Genomic DNA, 21,055 nt, shown 5'->3' with positions numbered 1-21,055 from the left:
AGTATATACTCCTAGCAGGGTGGCTACCAGAAGCTATGCTAATTGGACGATTATTAGGACAAATGTGGTCTGGGAAACCACGGTTGGGCTGGGGAGCCTCAGAAACCATCCTCCATGAACAAGCAAAACCTAAACAAAATAGTGAATACAGTCTTTGGATAGCGGTCACGGAATGTGAGTGTTTAGAATCATTCCGTGCGCGGTATTAGGTTTCACTTAACGAGATGTTTTGTTCCACTGGAATCTGCTCTTCTCGTTGTAATGAGAGAGAGGGAAGGACAGACCAGCGAACAACAGCACATCTGTGGCTCTGCGTGTGATTGTCCTTGAAGGGCTGTGTCTGAGGCTGGTTACGTTACTGACCTGGCCTCCCAGAGCAGGAGACGGCCTCGCTGACAGGTGAACTTAGAGTAAAACATGGTTGATGGCATGTTTTTGCGCCCGCCACCGCAGATCCAGCCCACAGCCCAAACCTACATCTTCCCTGCATTTGCGTGTTTTTCATTTTTAGTAAGCCACACATTTGATACATTCTGACTTGTTTTTTCCTGCTTATTCGAGAACGGTTCAGATCCCTGAGCTTTTGCAGTGATTAATCCCTATCGCACTCCTCTGTCTCTCTCTGCTCCACTCTGTCCTATTGTTTTCTTCTATTTCGTTATTTTCTCTCTCTCTCTCCCCCCTCTACCCTTTCTTCACCTATTCCCCCCTTGTCACTCCATCCTGATTATTGCCACTCACCTCTTCTTCACTTTTTTATTCCCCTGCCCCGCCCCCCAGGTGTTTGAGTTCCAGGCAGGCCTGACGTGCCAGGACGCGGCGGGGACTTTCCTGCCTCTGCTGCCCATCATCCCTTCCTTCAGCACAGCTCTGTATGGCAAACTGCTCCAGCTGCCCGCCTGCTGGTGAGTGATAACCCTTAATTACATACCCTTCTCACTCTATTATATGATCACAAAGACGTGTACCGGGCAACGACTGTCTTTCTGATCATATATAACCCGTGCTTTGAAATAAGCCCTGTCTAAGGATATAGCGCTGGCTCAATGTCAAAGCACATTGTTGGTTCATGAATTTGAAATCCAAAAATAAGTATAATAATTGTAATTTTAACGATGCAATGCACACAGAGTGCAAATGTAGCCCGGTTGTATCTTTTCGCTCAGTTTGCTTTGGTTTTAGTGGTGGTGGTGTTATATGAGTTGGGCCCTGGACTGGGGCCCTGAGAACGGTTCTCAATGTCTCTGTGTGGGAGTTCAATTGAGGCTTTTGGCCGAGCCACTGTGCCACTCAGTAGCCAGCCAGGGGGTGTGGCCCGTCTCCAATGGACAGCAGAACGTTTGTGTGCGCGTGGGGCTTTCTGTCTGCCTTTCCGTCTGTGGGTGTGGGTATGGGTGTGTGTGTGTGTGTGTGCATTGCGGTTGTGTGCCTGTTTACTTCTTGCAGAGGAGAACATTGTGTTGCGTGCCGAGCATCAGAAGGGCTTTTAAAAGTGATGGATGAGCCGGCTCTTTAGCGGTCACAATTTGGGACACGGTAAAAAACTGAAACGGTAGAGGAAAATCAGTCTCCGGTATGTGACCTGTAAAGGTCTGGGCCTGTCTCACTGGGCCTGCCACACTGGGCCTGCCTCACTGGGCCTGTCCCACTGGGCCTGGCTCCCTAGGGCTGGCTCCATAGGACTGGCTCCCTAGGCCTGTCTCTTGGGGCCTGGCTCCATGGGCCTGTCTCAGTGGGACTGTCCTTCCATGGAACAAGGCTGAGATGACTCACTGAATGTCTCCAGTGGGCTGAGAGGATGGGAACTTTGAGTGTGTATTTCTGTGGGTTTGTTTCTGTGCATATGTGTGTGTTTCTCTTCAAAATAGGAAGATGTTTGCACGAGAAGTAGCCAATCGCAAAACAGATGGTTTATGTATGCATATACCATGTTCTATGCATGGTATATGCATGTTCTATTCAAGATGGAAGAAAGAAAAAACTCCATTTGGCTAACGGAGAGAATCATAATAGGGAGAATTAACTTAAATAGTGGATACAACAAGGTGTTCTTTTAAAGGGCAGCAGGAAGTAGAAATGGTGACATTTAGAGAATACAAGGAACTGTTTTCAGGTTTAAAGACGGGGCCACTGGTCATAGTGGTTTCACAGTGTTTTCAAGACACACATACACACAGACATACACACAAACTTTACCTTTTTGCACATGTTCATCTTCTTTATTTTTGTCAAACACCTAGGAAACAAAGATGGACAGTAACACACACACACATGTTTCACATTTTCACACATGCATGAGTGTTCTCTTTCTGTCTGACACACACCCCCCTACACAGACACACACACACACATATACACACCTACAAACACCCCCCCACCCCCCCACACAAGGCCTCTCGCCCTCTCCCTAACACCTTGCGGTCAACGTTGCCTGCTAAATCCGTGACTGCGTGTGTGCGAGCACTAGCCTGGGAATCAATTTCCTCCCATTAGTTTGGACTTAAACATGTCAAGCAGCGGCACAACCGTTTTGACTTATTCTGACATCTTCTCCAGGCGGCAAATACTGCACAGAGAGCGGCTGGCCACGCATAGAACCACAAGGCTCACAAAAAGTGTGTGTTTGTGTGTGTGTGTGTGTGTGTGTGTGTGTGTGTGTGTGTGTGTGTGTGTGTGTGTGCCTGGCTGTGGACAGAACCCGATTCCCTGTGCTGGCTCTGCTCCTAATAAGAGACTGCTAGCTGCCTGTTTGATCTGTGGGGCCCTCTTTTCTGCCCTGCCTCTCTCCAATAGTGGACTCAGATGTCAAACGGATGTTATTTCTCTCGCTGACAACCACTAGATCGTTCTCTTCTTGACAGAGCCTTCCAGATCAATGGCCAACGTTCGCTTCTCCTGAACACCGACACCGGTTTCCCCTAAAAAGTAAAAAAGAGAAATACAACATTGACATCCCCTCAATGGGCAGCCCTGGGAAGCTAGGCAAGCAGTCGTTACTCCTTGTTTTGGTTGAATATGCTGTTGATGGAACACACACACTCAACAGTAGAAAATATGCTCACCAGGAGGCCCTGGCCTTGTCTTTTGGTAAATCGACATCCTACCACGTGGTCACATTGTGATCATTCCGGCCACAGGCAAGAGGAGCACAGGAACCCCACACAGGATTAACTCTGTTCGGGCTCTAGCTTGCTGAGGTGGATCTCGGATGTTTCCGACGCATGGGCAGGTTGGAAGGCCTCATCAACCCCTTTCTAACAGTTGCCGGTTTGTTTTGCCGTCAGCTGTCAACCATAATGGGCCTGTAGTTATTGTGTGGGGTTGCGAGGTGTGAACTCCTCATCGCGGTGACGCTCGCTGGACCCCCCTCTCCCTGCGTCCCGTGTCTGAGTGAGATGGCAGGTCGGCTCCCTCGTATCTGTCCCGCCCGTGAACTCGGCGGGAATCAAATTAACACAAGCCCGAGTTGACAGTTAGCCGGTGGAAGAATGACGGTGAGCCGGTTTGACAGAAAGAAGCACCGAGGATAATGTGAGACAAAGAGGGGCTTGTGGGCGATCAGAATGGATGTGGTAACAAGTGAACATTACCAATGTTTTCTGTTTCCCCCCTGGCATAATGCTCTCCACATGTGTAGGGTGCACGGACGAGGCTGGCCGTCACGGTTGCGGAGCATCACAGAAAAGAGTGGTTGTGTTGAAGATGAAACGGACATGGTAGAGTGGACGAGGGAGATGGAGGGCCCGGGGATCTGTGTCGGCACCGTCGTGGAGAATACGTGGAGGACGGGGGAAAGTGAAGAATGGATTTAATATGGACGGGTCGGGGTTGGTACCGGCGGCGACGGACCCACGTGGTCAGGCCGCTCCGCTCGCGGGGCTATATGCAGACCACAGGAGTGACACTTAGTCGCGGAATAGAGACACACACTCCACCAGGTGGTAGCGTTTAATTTGACTTTATTGATGTTTATTTTGGGACTCCTCCTCGGCACTGATGTCATTTCAATAATTTCGCCCCCCTCCTCATCTTCTGCTCCAGTATGTCATGTTCCCTTTTCCAAAGAGCATATTCATCATGCCACGGCCAGTCGAAAACAAACGCGGGGCAATGTAGTGGAGCCAAAAGACAGGGGGAAACAGAAACAAATGGAGAGAGAGAGAGAGAAAGAAAAGGAGAAAAAAAGCGAGAGCGACAAACGCTTAGTGGCATTGTGGTCTGAAGAAAGAAGCCGTGGGCCTCTCCAGTTGCCTTTTTAGTCGACAGTAGCTTTGTTATGCAGATTCCCAGATCAGCTTTTCCATTACCAAAGCTAGCCGTGGACGTATCTGCCCCGGTGCCTCGTATTAGAAGTGAGCAGTGACTGACAGCAGAGAAGGGATGCTGGAAGCAGCGAAGGGGCTGATGTCATACGCACACAGTATAGTGCATGCACACAGGCCCCCGTCCAAGCCCCTCTCGGCCTCTCTCTCTCTCTCCATCTCTGTTTTCCCTCTTCATGTCTACCACGCTCCCTTGTTCTCCATAAAACAATCAGTCGCAGGCACACACCGCCATGTCTGCACACATATTTCTTCAGCGTGCACGGGCGAATAAACGCGCGGAACGGAGGAACACCAGAGCACACGCCTGCGTGTATTCAGTGCAGCCGGCCAACTAGGCTGCCAGGTGGTCATAGGGGGGAATTAGAGGAGCCTGTGGCGTCCGTGAAGACCCAGCACCTCTCCTGATGAGTTGGCCCACAGCGCACGGCTCATATTCCTCCCAGCCCCTGCCACATGGGCCCCTGTCTCTCACTGTGGGCAACAAGGGGCTCTCTGAGGAGAAAATACACTGTTTCGACATCCTCTCTCTGCCAGCCTTGGCTCCGCATTGCGTGTTTGGTGATGTCTGCAAGGCCTTGGATGGATCCAATTAGGGGGAAATTTCTTCCTGTTCCCTGCTCGCAAGTGAATTGAATGTATAAGAAACGGTAATTGTTTTCTAGGCAAACTTATTCCCCAGCTCTGTAATTCCCAAACTTGTTTCTCCAAAAAATTGGAATCGTGCTGCAACATTGCCTTTCCAATATAATTAAAATGTGTGTTATTGTGTGGATTATGACAGCTTTCCAAGTTCTTACTTATTACGGTTGTTTATCTGAAACCTAACCCATATTTTTGGGTTTTTTATTAAATTATCCCTAACTAACTTCAAAATGAATTAATGCCAATTTATTTGCTCTTAATTCGATTAACAGGATTATCTTGGTTTCAAAATAATTAATCAGTTACCTTAAATAACAAAAAAGTGTCATTTGGTACCGGTAGTCATGACAACACAAAGTTGATATCCTACTGGCTAACCCATTGCTATTGTATTCAGACAAGGCCACAGCTAATGTGTAACTACAAGGAACTGTTAGTCTTTGTTAAACAGTAAACTACTTCCATATAGTCATTGTGGTTGGATGGATGGCCTCTGGTATGCCACTGGCAGCTAGGAACATTTAAAATGCTTATTTTCCTGTAGCCGTTTCAAATGAAAGAATAGCATCTTCGAAAAAAGTTGGGATTTATTTTGTGTGTGTATATATATATATTTATATATCAAAATATTTAATATTTAACTTTCGGGCAAACGCATTGCAGTATGGAGTCACACTTTCTGTATGTTACTAAGTGTACGGTAATAGGTGGGACTAAATTCACTAAGCATTGCAATTTGCACCCTTTTCCATGCACTAGGCTACGACCATTTGCTAACCTGAAACAGGGGTCGGTTAGCAGAGAAAGCGCAAGTCCTGTTAAGTGAACTTTCACTCCCAGTAAATTAGAGCTGCAGCTGAGGAATATCAGACTCTACTTATCCCTAATGAAAGGCCCCGTATGGGACCGCCAGCTTCACAGGCTCTCCGACAGGGAGTCACAGTTGTTAAACCTGTTAGCCCAGGGAAAATGGGTGCCTGCATGAGCGAGGGGGTGACGCAAGGGAAGTGGCAGAAGGAACGCAAGGGGGGGAGGTGGATGTGGATTTTGCCACCTGCAATGACCCCCCACTTACGCCCCTGAAAGCCACACACACACACACACACACACACACACACACACACACACACACACACACACACACACACACACACACACACACACACACACACACACACACACACTTCCTCGCTAATGTACTTCATGCAAGGCCACCTGACAGCAGCAGCAGCACATGGGGGCGGGCCGAGGCGGGGGCTCACCATCAACCCGGGAAACCAAAGGCAGCCCGGTGTGGTTTGTCGCTTTGCAGGCCATAATTCAGCCCCGTGCTCGCTTTTATGTGGCGTTTTTAGCAGCCCCTGTCTCTGGCTCAGCTATTTCTGAGGGGCTCATTTTGCGTTGCACGCAGCACTACAGGTGCACGTTATATAGCCTCAACCGGCTTACCAGTCCGGCAACGTTTCTGGAGTGAAAGGAATGTTGGTTTTCCCTTGGTGTCCGAGTCTAAGTCTCATGCTTTTACATTATCAATAGGTTCTAAGCACTGTCTGACATCTATTTTTATGCGAGGTGGAGAAGTCCATTACTACGTCTGGACCAGCAGTCTAGACTCCAGATTGGCTCACGTTGTGATTTATGGAGGTCGCTTGATACATCTAAGGCATGAGGCTTCTGGCATGATTGTAATGCCTCATTACCCCCATTCATAGTTAGCCATTGCTTGTTGCTTCTGGTCTATGTCTCCCAGCACGGCAAGAAACATCAGGGCAAACTCTTCCTATGTCCAGCAAAAGAAAGTTATTCGTAAGGAGGGACAGAGGGAAGGTTTTTAAACCCTGTTCACCATCGGTTTATGCATTAAGTTAGTCTTGACTTTCTTGTATCTTGTGTCCTCTATCTTCTCTGGCGATGCTGTATCAAGGGCTTATTTGCCTTTTCATTTTTTAAACCCAGTCATCGTGGCTGCACAATGACGACGTATAATGCCTCAAGTGCACTGCAGTGTGACCCATGACGAGAGTCAGGCAAGCGGAGTCCCAGCCAACCACCACCCCGAACGCGGTGCCCGTCAACTGAGCTATCATAGCTGTTGATTCCATAATGAGGTAATCACGTGTATTACTCATCAGCGGCTCAGAAGAGCCCTTGTTCTGGCGGGATTAAAATGACTGAGAGAGCTATTATGGTGAGGGATAATTCAATGACCCTAAATCAACATGTGGTTCCTGCGGTCATGCTCTACATTGACTCGCGGTCTGGGGGCCAGGAGAGCCACGGCGTGTTCATTTAGTCAAACACGACACGAGAACACGACCCTGCCCTTTGACTTGATGAATAGGAGGGACAGGGGCGTCAAGGGGGGCTGGGGGGCTGGGGACCTCTCAGGAACACGATGGCATATCATCAAACTCGAGGGACGCGGAGGGAACGCATTGCTGCAACAAGTAGACCATACAGGCTGTAGTTACAGGTGTGTATTAAAAGCCTGGAAGGACATATGATGTAATGTTGTTCCACTTTGCACATCGAAGCACAGGAGCACCAGGGATTGTGAGCTGCGAGGTACAACATCATATTCCGTGTGGCACAGTCTATAAAGTGTTTTGGCCGACTCCCGGCGTGCATTGGTTTTATTTTTCTGAGCTGCTACATCTGGTGTCAGACAGTTTTATTTGGTTTTATGGCCGTCGGAGATCAATGGACTTATTGAGGAACCTCATGAGGAGGAAATGGCGTCAGCCAGTGAGCAGCTTGTGCCCTTGTTGATGGAGGGCTCGGTGCCGTGGGGGGCTCGGGTACCTTTTGATATTCATGTGCTGGGTAGGCTTGAGGTTTGGGTCTGTCACCCATAAGGTTGGGAGGGCAGGGCTGCAACCCCTGAAAAAAATAATGAGAAACCATAATATGATGGACGTTCTTATAATGTAGCATTAGCCTCAAATATTGTTTCTCCAGAGGTTCCTTTTGAAGGGGTGCACCCCCTAGATCCAACTCAAGGTTCTTGGGGTCTGTTTACTTCTCCTTCCCAGTCGTCAAACTGACATGACTCCCTGGTTAATAACATTTTGGTGGAAAAAACAAACAAAGCTGGAGTTTATGCGTGTTCCTCATTGTTCCAATGTGGACAGAAACGATGTATATAGTACTGTATGGAGATGACATGGTTGTAATTTTTCGGTAACTCACATTTAAGGCTCCGCTGGAGCCCTGATAGCGGACGCAGGAGCAGCTGGAGATGTTTTCCCTCCCCGCTGAAAGACTCTATTAAAGCCCAGACCGGTCGACCGAGGACTCCCAGTAGGAGGGAGGGAAAACAGTGGGAAATGGGGAAGGACAGGAGGATTATCAGCTCTGGGTGGATTATCATCAACTGTCCCTTTCACCTCTCTCATTCCTCACCAGCTCTGACAAGATATGGGGGCTGAGCTCCCCTGGCGACGCTGTGCAGAACCACCGTGCTCAGGCATTCTTTTGGTTTCCTTGCGTTTCACAAGTTCCATTGGGTTAATACATCTCTTTTAAAAATAACCACATTCTGTTCCAATGACCTGTACTTGGACATGTATCGACTGTGTGTCAGTCAGGGCTGAGAAAACACTGCAGTGAAGGTATGCGGCAGAGCTGATGAAATATTGGATCGGCGGTCCCTGGGCAGAGGTTGCTTATGTATGTGTGGCCATATATGGAACCGCAGGTCCTTCACACAGCTGGACACACTGGACCGCAGCAGGAAGACACACACACACACACACACACACACACACACACACACACACACAAAGACACACACAAAGACACACACACACACACACACACACACACACACACACACACACACACACACACACACACACCCTTGATGTGTTTTCCTTTAACGCCTGATGGACCACATCATTGCCATTTTCTCGCCTAGCGGTTTCCAGCTGTCTGCGCAACTTGATTAAAACATTTATTTTAGTAATCCCTGTGTAATGAATGCTTCTCCTGAGAACAGGTTGTGTGTGTGTGTGTGTGTGTGTGTGTGTTTGTGTGTGTGTGAGTATCCGTGTGTTTTTATATGGAGAATTTACTTCTTTGAAGAGTGCGAGCTGTTCAGGACCGATGATTGAGAAATGCACAAATGGGCCACCTTTGACCCCAAGTGCACTGCGAAAGTCAGAGTTCTCTATACAAATTCTACAACTCTGCCTTCTACCTAAACTCACAACCCTGTCTGACATCGTCAGCAAGGGCACAGAGCCATTGAGACTTTTGACCAACTCAGCATATGAATACTGTTCCGCTCACCCCTTTTGTGGAAATAATTCAACTAAAACTCCACAAGATGTCTTCTTTATAAAATGACCCTGTATAGGAAACCCGTTTCGTCATCCTGGTTTCTAGGATTGTGAAGGCAATTCTGCTGACACCACGGCCAGGATTTCTCTATCATTGGCTCCTCTGTGGCATTAATTATAGTATTCCTCGAGCCAGTATCTTGTTCCAATGAAACTAGACGGAACAAGTGGCTTGCTAGGAAAGTGCAAAGCGGAAAGCGGAGATGTATGAAATCCGAAGGTGCGATCCGTTTTTCGGCGTGAGGTGGTTGCTTCAGATGCAAGTCTTAATTTCAAACCGACCAAAACATGCAGTGATTCCGGCTGATCGATCTTAATTTGTATCTAAAGGTGAAGTGACATGTTAACGGCGTCCCTCCCAAGACGGCCAGCGAGGTGTTATTGTTTGGCGTGGAGAGCCGGCCACGCTGATTTACTGCGTGTGTTTCTTCAAGGCATTTTAAAAGCAGCTTTTGGACTTTTCAGTTTTTTTACGGCGAGGCTTTGGGAGACACTGTAGAGGGTCTTTTGTAGCGAGATAAAAGAGGCCAGCACGGAGCAGCCTATAACTCAGTGTGGTTATTTGGAGGGGGGGGTCACTGACCTTAGCTTTGGGAGATGGGGAATTCTACAATCCCTCAAATCAATCTGCACCAGAGAGGGGGAGAGTGGGCAGGGGGTGGAGGCTGTCAATTTATGCCCTTCCCTCTACTTCTAGGGATTTTTTTTGCCCCTCTCGAGATGTCCTACAAAAGGATAAGGCTGAGGCGGGGTGTTTTGGAGTACATTTTGAGAATGTTTGTATTGGTTAATTAAGGAGAAGAGTGTGACAGTGAAGGATTTGTAGAACCTTTTCCAGATAAGCTATCTCTGGTCCCAAGACGGTGGCTATCTATTCCATCTATTGGACAAATATGTCACAAAATAATGGACGAGTTGTTGCCGACTTTGTAAATAAGTGCAGATAAGTAGAATAAACACAAGAGAAAGTACCAATTTTGTGGTAGCCGTCGTAGCCTACTTTTTTTTTGCTATTCTTTTTTTCTCTTTTTTTTCTTTTACCTACATATTATCTGCTTTAACACTTCCATTATGTTTGTTCAGTTAGAAACAAGTTTTATTGTGCTTTTGGAACTTTTTGTTCAACTGCCATTATGGACCAAATCCACCTGTGTCAGTATTTGTGGGCTCCTTGTCTCTCTATCTCTCTTTCCCTAGCTGTGTCTCTCCTTCTTTCACTTTCCCTAGCTGTTCTCTCCCTCTGTTTTACTTTTCTCTAGCTTGTTCTCTCCCTCTTTCTCTTTCACAAGCTTCTTCTCTCCCCCTCTTTTTCCTAACTTTTTTTTTCTCCAGCTCTTTCTCTTCCTCTCTTTCTCCAGCGCGTTCTCTCACTCTTTCTCTAGCTCTCTACCTCCCTTCCTCTCTTCGTCTCCCTCCCTCTCCCTCTCTCTCTCCGTCTCCCTCTCCCTCTCTCGTTTATTGACGGGTGCAACACCTTGTTGCTGCACATCACCCATCATCCACCGGGGCCGACCCTGCCGGTCCCGGCATTATTTGGAAATAGTGAGTGAATTCAGCGTCGGTACTGTACAGGATATGAGTAATACCAAGAATGAAAAGTCTCTCCAAAATGGCCCCAGGTTTCAAGCTTTGCATTTTGGGACACTGTGAACCATTAAAGCCAGCTGCTCCCGGTGATATTCCTCCGGTCGTGGCAAGGTGCTGATTTTAAAAGAATAAGCCGCTGTTCCTGGGGCCACACGTGTTCTGGAGGCCCCAGAGTCCCGGCATAAAAGTTGACCTCACGCCAGCTTTTCTATTTAGTTCCTGCGCTGGGTGCATATGCTTCAGAGGGAACACACACTCACACAGATATATATAAATATATATGCGCGCACAACCAGGCCGACAAAGACACACGTACACATACATGCTGTGTGTGTGTACAGACACACACGCCGACCGCACTCCTGTTTTAATTAGGCCACATGTATTTTAGTCCTTGCAAGTACTGTGACCGGCCAGCTTTGCCATTTCTGAAGTTGAACTGGAATTTTTCCAGATACCGATGTCGGGGTGTGGCAGCAGGCGCTATATTACCCAGCAAGGCCTCTTAATCCCTGCACCTTTGTTAGTCTCCAAAACTATCTTTTATTTACTGTATTTCTGACGTTTTAATGCATTGCATTCTGTTATTTAAACCATTCCTCTTTATTGTGATATTTTTCCTTTATTTTCTCAGATACACAGGCAGACACACAGACACACACACGTGTGCGAGCGCACATACAACACATGCACACTGTGGCTAATTATTCTTAAATTATAGGTTGTTAGACTAGGTTGGTGGCTGGCACGCCCGCCAGAGCTGCCCAGGCATGATTACTGCTTCCAACTGTGGTCTGGCCCAGCAATCTTCTGCTTGCATGTGCGTGTGCTCGTGCATGGACAGTGTTCTAAACCCAATGCAGTTGGCTTCTGTGTGTGTGTGTGTGTGTGTGTCTTTTGAGGTACGGACCAATTTGAGTGTGTGCGTGACATGGATTTTGGTGTGTTACGGTATGTGTCCATTGCCCCTGTAAAGCAGTGATCGCAGTGCGAGCCCCAGCTGTATTTGTCTAAATATAGACTTGACCACAGGCACATCAGACCAGCTGATTAGCCTGAGAACCAGCGGTCCAAATGGGTCTCATCTAAAAGGCTCTAGTTTGGATTTTCCCAGTGGTTTAAACAAAGTTCCTGCTCTTGATCAATCTCCTCACAACAGAGTCAACCTCTTTATTTAGATGCTTGTTCAGACCTCTTTTTACATGCTACTGTTTTACTACTGTACTCCCACTGCACCGCTACTGTTGTTTATACACAGAAATAAGTTGTGTGCATCCGCATGCAAAAAGTACAGTGAAGACATGTACACTGATGAGAGCAGCGAAACGTAGATCACCTTGTAGTCCGATCCTGAACAAGGTCTATTCGAGGAACTGGCTTATATGTTTACCATCTGCCAGTTTATCGGTAAGGCTCATCACTGAAGCCCAAAGTGGGGTAATGTTTTAGCGTTTTCACATCCAAAAAGGACAACAGGGCATTTCTGAGGCGAGCTAAAACACAAAGCCCCATTAAGTTCGTGCTCCGTGTACTTTGCGGCAGTAAAACAATCAAAATGTATTCTGTGTATATTTTGGGCATATGTGTACCTTTTTGTGTAACATGCTGTTTTTTCAGCCCCGAATAGAGTCTCACAATGTATGCCGGTCTCCGGGGCCCAGCTACCGGTAGTAAAGTCGGGGCAACCGCCGGTTAATCTGTCTTCTCTAATTGACTGTAGTAGCAAGCCGGTCAGCCAACTGGCTATTGCTGGCGTGGGTCTTAACCCTCCATCACTCAGTCACAGCGGCAGCAAGGGACAGCTTGGGAAATGAGGCCTAATGTTGTTGAAATTCACCAGAGGAAAACATTGTTGCTCCTTGAAATTGAAACACCTAATTTTTCATTGCTCTCAAACTAATTTAGAGGTTCTGCGAGCAGGACTCCCTGCGGCCCTCGTGTTTTAATGAAAAACTGATTGACTCCAAGGACCCCTGTGAGGTCAGACCCCGCCTCTGGATAGATTCAGCCTATCGCAGGCCTAGGAGAGCAGCTTCTGGAGCTGACAAGCTGGACCGGGCCTGCTTACCGTAGTTCCCGTTCACCGAGGGCAGCATTATGTTTTAATTGGTCCGGCTCCCAGCGGTACCGACTTCATTTGTAACATGGATTCTCCATGTGGAAGATTAAGGAGCCGTGCCTGTGTTTTCAGTTATTTGTTCCTCTGTTATTGCGGAACGCTGCACTCTGCCCTTCATAATGTATGGTTTCAGTATATTTTTTCACCCCTAACATGCAAAACCCTTTTACGCTACAACGTGGCATAAAATACAATCCAGAGTCGTGTCATCATTTATACCAGAGCAGCGTTTAACTAATGCATTAAACACGTCTTCTCAAGGCTCATTCCCTGCCTCTTTTCGTCATGCCTGTGGGGGGGAGACTGGTAGCGGCGCTTGCCAGAAAGCTGCTTACCATCCCCGCGCTGTGGGAAAAAACTGAGTCGTGCCAGCCGTTTAATAAAACCCCACACAAGTGTCTGGATGTCCTCGCCTCCCCCAGCACCGCCCCCCCCCCCCCGCCTTACTCAGAGCACCCTAACGAGCGGTCCTGCTTCTCATTTAGCTCCCAGTACCAGTTGTTGTTTGCGATGAATTGGGGAGTAATATAATAAAAACAGGTGCATAATTAAAAGTTTTAGACGACCGAATGCACGGCCCTCCTGAAAAGCCGTAAACAGCGGAATAAGCCAACAAACTTTCATCCTCTGCCAGTGTTGCCATTGAAGTGGCCGTTCCCAGCACATTTGCTTCGCACATGGATACATTGTTGTTCCCGGCCCCCTTTTGTTGAGAAGTGGCTGGTTGCTTGACTACATGCAGTGGCTTGTGCACGTCGGGCAACTGCACGCACACACACACTTGCGCGCAAGCGCACACACATTTGCACGCACGCACGCACGCACATACATACACACACACTCATACATTTGTGCCTGCACACACACACACACACTTGCACGCGCGCACACACACACACACACATTCGCACACACACACACACACACATACACACACACACACACACACACACACACACACAGAAACACACTTACGCATGCGTACACACACACAGACACTTTTGCACACACATGGGCATGCAGGTTGTGTGGGTAGCATGCAGCTGTAATTATATTGTTAAATGGAGGGGGATGGGATGCAGTTGTTGGCAGTGGTACCTCATGCATCTCATGCTGCCAGGGAATTTAAAATGTATACATTACACTGTCAAGGTAAACCCATTGAACCTGATGGGGTTGCAATATCCTATTATGCTTTTTCTCTCTTTGTCCCCCTCATGTTCCAACCTACCTCTACATTTTACCCTTTTCCCTCCTCTCCCCTCTCTGCTTATAGAAATCCCCCCCCAAGCCATCAGGCAGTTAAGCATACTTGGCCTGTGTGGAGCAGGCAGCTCATGTCGACGCCACCCAGTAGTAGAAGAAAGGGAAAGATAAAGAGAAGGAGAGAGAGAGGGCCTCGGAGAGAGAGAGAGAGAATGAGGGACTTGGGGAGCGAAGGTGGGTGCGGTGTGAAGCTGGGGACTTAAACGATTGCAGAGCCGCAGAATGGTGGATGGGGTGGCAGGGTGCAGACCCACCAAAACGTAGCCCAATCTCCGAACTGGGCACCAGAGCCTGCTGCGGTGCATGTGCGATGAAATGGGCTGCGACCCGCGTTCCTGAAGCGCCGTAGCCACCGCGAGAATTAGTCACGGTTCTGCTATGCACAGGACAAGGTACTGCCCGCGCTTCCATTACGATATGCAGTCAAGAGCGGCCCCTCACACAAGCCAATGTCCACACGCATTCACAGAGAGAAAGGGAGAGAATGGAGATGTGTATCTATGCACGTGGCACTGCCAGCCCTCAGAAACCTGGACGGAGGAAACGCAGAGAGGGGAAACCGCAGGATAGGAACCAAAAGGGCTTGTTTTGCAGTGTTTGGACCAGGCTCCCTAGGTGTTTTTCCACAGAAGAGAGGTTGTTGGGGACACAGTGGATGGGAGAAGGGAGGGGGGGGCAGTGGCGGCAAGGGGCATGAAGGGAACAGAAGATGATGGATAAAGAAAAGCTTGAAGTTCCTGGACACATCAGCCCTGGCAAGTGTGTGTTTCTGTGGCTCACACATGGCCTTGCGTGTTGGATTCCTCTCCCTTCTTTTGTTGTGTGAGTGTGTGTGTGTGTCACAGTTGAGGGATTCCCTCCTCCTGGGTGATGTCATGGACAGGGTGCTCTGAACTGCCAGGGCCAGCTGTCAGTGTCAAGCACAGGAGCCATGACTTCACAGTCTGGAGACCAAGGGGCTCCTAAGGCCTCATTCAGGGTTTTGATGAGCTGTGTGTGTGTGTGTGTGTGTGTGATTGGTCCTTGAGTAAGAGGAGAGAGGGAGTCTGTGAAAAGGATACGAGAAAAAGGGGCGAACAATTGATTGAAAAAAAATGAAAAAGTTCTCCAACGTGTGTGCACCCATGCACGTCAGGTGATAAATGAGCGTGCGGTCCGTTGAGGTTCTGATGGACAGAGGCCTGGAGGACCCTTTACTGTTACCTCATCTCTCCCCTTCCCCCAAAATGCTGCTGAGCCCATCAGCCTGTCTCAAACACACACACACACACACACACACACACACACACACACACACACACACACACACACACACACACACACACACACACACACACACACACACACACACACACCCTTCGCCGGTCAGTACCTCGAGACACCCCCTGACACACGCACTCACCGAAACTCTCTCCTCTCAGTTGTGAGGAACACTTGCTCTCCCACACACAGGCCCGCAGACGGATGGAAGGGTAAATGTGTGTGGATTCCTCCCAGTGTCGGGTTCCTGGGCTCTGCACCTCTTCACATAAATCATCATCACAGCCCAGACGCAGGCGATACGTGAGCGGAGGAGGCCATAGGGCGCCTACCTGCCAAGTAACCAAGGAAGGCTTGTCCCTCCAGCGCCCCACGCCTTTCATTTAAATGATCCAACGTGCACTTATCTGACCCGACCTCTGTGTTATGCTGTGTTATGGACGGATCCTTGGAAGATCCAAACAGTTCAGTTATCCGCCAGTGTCCGTTTCCTCCCCTTCTCTTTCTACCCATGTGTAAGCGCTTTTATCTTTTTGATAATGCCATTGCAACTTTCCTTGCGGTCGTTTATTTTGCATTACACAACCCTATCTCTGCCTATGTATCTAGGTTCCCTCGGCCTGTGCATGAGTGTGCTCATCTGTTAATCCAAACCCTGCATCCCTTCCCTTGTTTTCCCTTCCCCTCCCCCCTTCTCCCGGCCAGGACCAAGAGGTCTCCGGTGCCCACCACGGAGTGTATCTTTGAGCTCCCCCACTTCGCGGTGCAGGCCACCATGGCCCAGGCGCTGCTGCTGCAGGCGCTGTGCCAGAGCTGGACCCACAGCCTGGGCAACGGGATCCCGCAGGCGCTCAGCGAGGGTCTGCTCCAGCAGGTCTTCAGAGCACCAGGTAGGTCCCCCTACAGTGTGTCCCCATGTCTATGTTGTCATGGGGTCGGGGGGGGGGGGGGATGGGTTGGGTAGTTCAGTCAGTGAATAGTGGCACAAATCAGACTTTAGAATAATAATAATCAGAAGAACGTCAGGGCGTTTCATTTTATTTCACTTAGTGTATCTTCGGACCAATCGTGTCAGGGATCTGTGTGTAATTGGAAACACAACATCCTGTCCGGAAAGCAATGTTCTTATACGTATTTTTTTCAAATGTTTCAAATCAACCCAGTGTATTTAAATCCCCTCCTGATGGCGTAATCCATTCTCAGCAAAGAGTTTCTCTTTCTCCGTAACTCAACAGTGCATAACCCCCACTGTACAGTTGTTGGTTCGCTGCACAGGCCCTGTTCCATCCTCACACAGAAGTTCTGCTATAAAATTGGACTACTGGCTCCAAGTGTAGTCATAGAGCAGCACACTGTTCAATCACTGAAGAGAATGAGACAAGGACGCTGGCTGGGCTGAGGCCTAGCACAGATTGGAGCACACCATCCGCCAGCCATCTTTGGAAGAGTGCCGTTGTCTGGGGGGAGGATATCTGTGGGTTTGTGTGTCTGTGTTCATAATAACTAACATTTTTTCCCAACTTCTCCATAGGTACTCAACTATTCATAGTATCTTACTTCACATGCAGCTGAAACCTTTAACAACATTATTCCAAACGGAAGAAGCATGTGCCATTTAACAGTCTAGTGCGTGCTTTTGAGCCATGTATGCTTTGCATCAAGTAGCAAACTCAATCACACATTTCATCTGTTCCCTCTTACTATATACTTGTAGATGTTATTGCAGTCATCAACATGGTTGTTTTATGGCGACCTCTATTTCTTTGCATAAATTACATTTACTATGTTTGATTTTTTGTTTAGGTCTACATAAAGTCAAGCTTGTTCCTTGGTACCAATAACTTGTCAGTGTTGATATACGGACCTGGTTGGACCATAAAGAGATTGGCCTCCATTATGAGAAGGTTTACAGTTGTTTCTCGTGGCTCTGCGCGTTGCGTGCCAACTTTTTCCTTTAGGACAACCCGGCAGCACTACTGTACAAGAGCAACGGGGAAGCATTGGCAGCAAAATGACCTACATATCCCCGCTTTGGGGCACAGGCTAATTGCAAACATTTCAAACATGGTCGGGTGTTTGTGATACACTTTCACATGCACCCACGCGACGACATACACTCGCACAAACATGGCCCTCAGCAGGGGGTTGGGGGCTTCCAGCCGAGGGAAATTAACTCTCTAGCTTTTTGTACGCTTCACGTCGCCACTGATGGCTGAACGGTCAAATAATAAAATTTGCCCCTTGTTAAAGACTTGAAGGGGGGAGGCTGTGTTCAATAAAACGGTAGCGTTTCTCATGACGGGAGCATCTGGCCTGTCCTCCAGAAGGCCCAGGGATTTTCCAACTCATTAGGATCATGTTGTTGGGGAGGCAGTCAACATTTAACTTCCCCTCCCGCCCCAGCCCCCGGCCAAGCCAACACGGCTACCTTTTTTTGGCTTCTCTGCGGCCGCCAAATCTATGAAAGTGGTCTCCCGTGGAGCAAAGTCAAATATTCCTCTCCACTCGCTCCCCCGCTCTCCCCCCCCCCCCCCTCTCTCTCTGCTCTTGGAAGGCCCTGTGAACAGCAGCAATGGAGAGAAACTCTTCTGGCACGAAGAGCTGCCCGCACTGGCGGGCTGGAGCCAGACAGCAGGGTGGAGTGATGCTGGGGGTTTTCGCCAGTCATGTAGAGAGGGATGGGGAAGAGGTGATGTGTCGTGGAAGTGCCAGAGAGGAAAAAAGACGAAGAGAAGGGAAAAAAGGCACAGATACTTCCTATGATACAACCAAAAATGCGGCTTGGGCTGTGTTATGTTTTGGAATTATGGCATTGCTTATAAGCCTCTCGAAAGATGTTAGCCTTCCTGTATCAATCTTGAACACGATCGTGTACTTATGGAGCAGAAGGGGTATGGAGTAAAAAGGTCTTGATGGGAATGGAGGTCTGCACCCTGCACACCCACTACAACCACTTCGCATAGTTCTGGTTCATGTGGTTGTGTCCACGCCGGCACGTCATGAGGGCCCTGGCTCACTTGTTCCTGCTGGCTCTCGGCCCTCGCAATCGCTCCTGGCCATTCCCGATCGCCCCTGGCTCTCCCCTCCCTTACTCTTACCCTTCCCTTCCCCTCTCGTTCTCGCTCTGTACTTTCCCCCCCTCTGCCGTAAAGCCCACTAAAGTCCCTGCTTCTTATTTAGATGTCTTCAAAGTCAATGGATATTAAATGTCGGGGCTACATTGGGGTAATAAGTTTAACTGGCAACAGTTTGCCGGCCCGCAGGCACAGTGAAACGTGTTGGCCGATTCGGAGGTGGTCGCTCTACTACCCCCTCCGGTGTGACTTATTGGCCCACTCACTGCCACCGTTCCTGGCTATAAGTGTGGCTTGGAGCGCTGAGATCTGGAGCCAATGAGAGGGCAGTACCTTGTTGTGCTGGGGAGTAGTGCGACAATGACCGCAATACATAACAACCGGTCCATTCTATGGATTAAACTCTTTTTTTTTAGGAAAACACACTGACAAAAAAGCGTGCACACATGCAGCACACACACGCCAAAGAACAGTGGAGCTGAGCAGTCAACATGGCGCACATGCAAGAGGTGGCTGGCTTTGAACATGTGCGTTCCCTCAGTGCTCTCTCGTCATCCCTCCCTCGGCTCTCCCTCCCCATTTGATGTTGAGAAGGGGGCGGGTGGCCGTTTCAATACTAAAAGGTGTTTCATATCGAGGGCTAGCTGATAGCACAGATGGTCAGTGTCCTTCGCGGGGGAGACACTCGTGACTGCCCCTGCCATTCCCTCTCCAGAGGAACCTTCCAAGCAGTTCAACGTGGAGGAGAGGAAGAACGCAAATAATGGAAGCAAGGAAAGAAAGGGGGGGGAAAAACAAAATCCCTTTTATAAAACCCTTTTTAATCTCAAGGTATTGACAGGCTGTTTAAAAAACATATTGGAACTAATCTTGTGTTTTTTTTTTCTGTTTTCCCTCTCTTTCTTTCTCTCTGCTTTCCTTGGACGGGTGGATTTGGATAAAAGCAGTGTTTGGAGTTAAAGTCATTGCAGCTGACTGGAACTGATGGTCGCTATGGGCTGAGGGGCGCTCTCTCTCTCTCTCTCTCTCTCTCTCTCTCTCTCGTGCAAGCTTTCCCTCTCTTGTGCACGCTCTCTCGCTCTCTTGCTGTAGAACGATTCAGTGGCAGCTACATCACAGACACCAGGGCGCATGCACACACACACACACACACACACACACACACACACGACAGACACACATGAAGAAAGGCAGCCGTGTTTTGGCAGGGCTTGACAGGGACCGATTGAGTGAAATCTGAAAACAAACCGTAAAATCTTATTTTCCCCCTGCCGAGTCAGACGCATTCAGCCCCGCTGCCGTTAGCGCCGCAGCTCGGCTTGTCACGCAACCGTCTGACGGCGGGCAGCGCGCGGCTGCAGTTAGCAGGGCCTGACGGGAGCGCTCCAGAGACTCCTCCTGTGGTATGGTATAAATCCAGGTTCTGCCCTCCCTCCCTCCCTCCGTCCTTCAGAAGAGCTTCCAACAGTGTTGTGTTTTATTGGATGGCGTTGGACAGACAACAGCATGTCAAACTTAATGCGCCTGGTTGTCTCATGAAAATGTAGAAAATGGACCGTTTGTGGGCGTGTCTGTCTGTCTGGTGTTCGAGTGTGTGTGTCGGGGGGGAGTGTTGGAGAGCTCACTGCAGGGACTGTGATGTCTGCCTAGCACTGCTCTCAGACCACTTCCAACCTCAGAGACCTCACTGCAGGGACCGTTATGTCTGCCTAGCGCTGTTCTCAGACCACTGCTAACCTCGGCCCCAGCTCGTCACTGACCTCCCCCACTCTGGCTCCGTCTACATGGTGCTGTGTGTGTGTGTGTGTGTGTGTGTGTGTGTGTGTGTGTGTGTGTGTGTGTGTGTGTGTGTGTGTGTGTGTGTGTGGAAGTTTTTTCCAGAAAAACATTAAATTGTCAGAGGTTTTCTTCCCATCAATCAAACGTCATTGAGACTTTAGGAGTCCCTGAAGCATTGTCCACTGCTTCCAAGTGTGTGTGTGTGTATGTGCGTTTGCATGTGTGCGTGCGTTTGTGCTTGCTTCCGTCTGAATGCGGGGCGGTCTATCTCTGGAGCGCACATACATTTCATCCCATGTTCATCTTCTCCCTTTGACGATAGCTTTATTGGATTTTGATTCATTCCACCTCCCCCCCAACCCCCTATCCCCACTGACCTAAACAGTATTGCCAGAGTCTTTTAATTTTAAAAGTGGAATTTATAACTCGCCATGAAGTGATGTCCCACAAAGTGCTCCTAAACCTACAGATGGTCCTCTAGCTGGGAGAGAGAGAGAAACACAGCCGTTTTGTCTCGTTGTGCTGTAAATATCGCCCAAGACAGGCGGAAGATGTTAAGAGAGGGAGTGTTTGTATATGAGTTATTGTGTCTGTCGGCGTGTGCATATGTATTTGACTATGTTAGGAGTCCACATTGTGTGTGTGGGTCTGTGTGTGTTTGTG

At 48.8% G+C, this 21,055-nt stretch overlaps 1 protein-coding gene across 3 annotated transcripts in view; it reads left to right on the top strand.

Annotated features, from left to right (window-relative positions):
• vps13b (vacuolar protein sorting 13 homolog B) overlaps positions 1 to 21,055 on the top strand; it is a 328,377-nt gene that overhangs the window by 50,304 nt on the left and 257,018 nt on the right. For all 3 annotated transcript variants that reach the window (XM_079746793.1, XM_079746792.1, XM_079746794.1), the window contains exons 16-17: positions 781 to 905; positions 16,245 to 16,429. In XM_079746793.1, coding sequence (XP_079602919.1) covers positions 781 to 905; positions 16,245 to 16,429 — 310 coding nt within the window. The remainder of the gene's footprint in view (positions 1 to 780; positions 906 to 16,244; positions 16,430 to 21,055) is intronic.

This window comes from Pollachius pollachius (assembly GCF_949987615.1).
Source record: "Pollachius pollachius genome assembly, chromosome: 1".
In the NCBI taxonomy this organism is placed as follows: domain Eukaryota; kingdom Metazoa; phylum Chordata; class Actinopteri; order Gadiformes; family Gadidae; genus Pollachius; species Pollachius pollachius.
The sequence above is the reverse complement of the archived record's forward strand: the minus strand, read 5'-3'. Positions and strand labels throughout refer to the sequence as shown.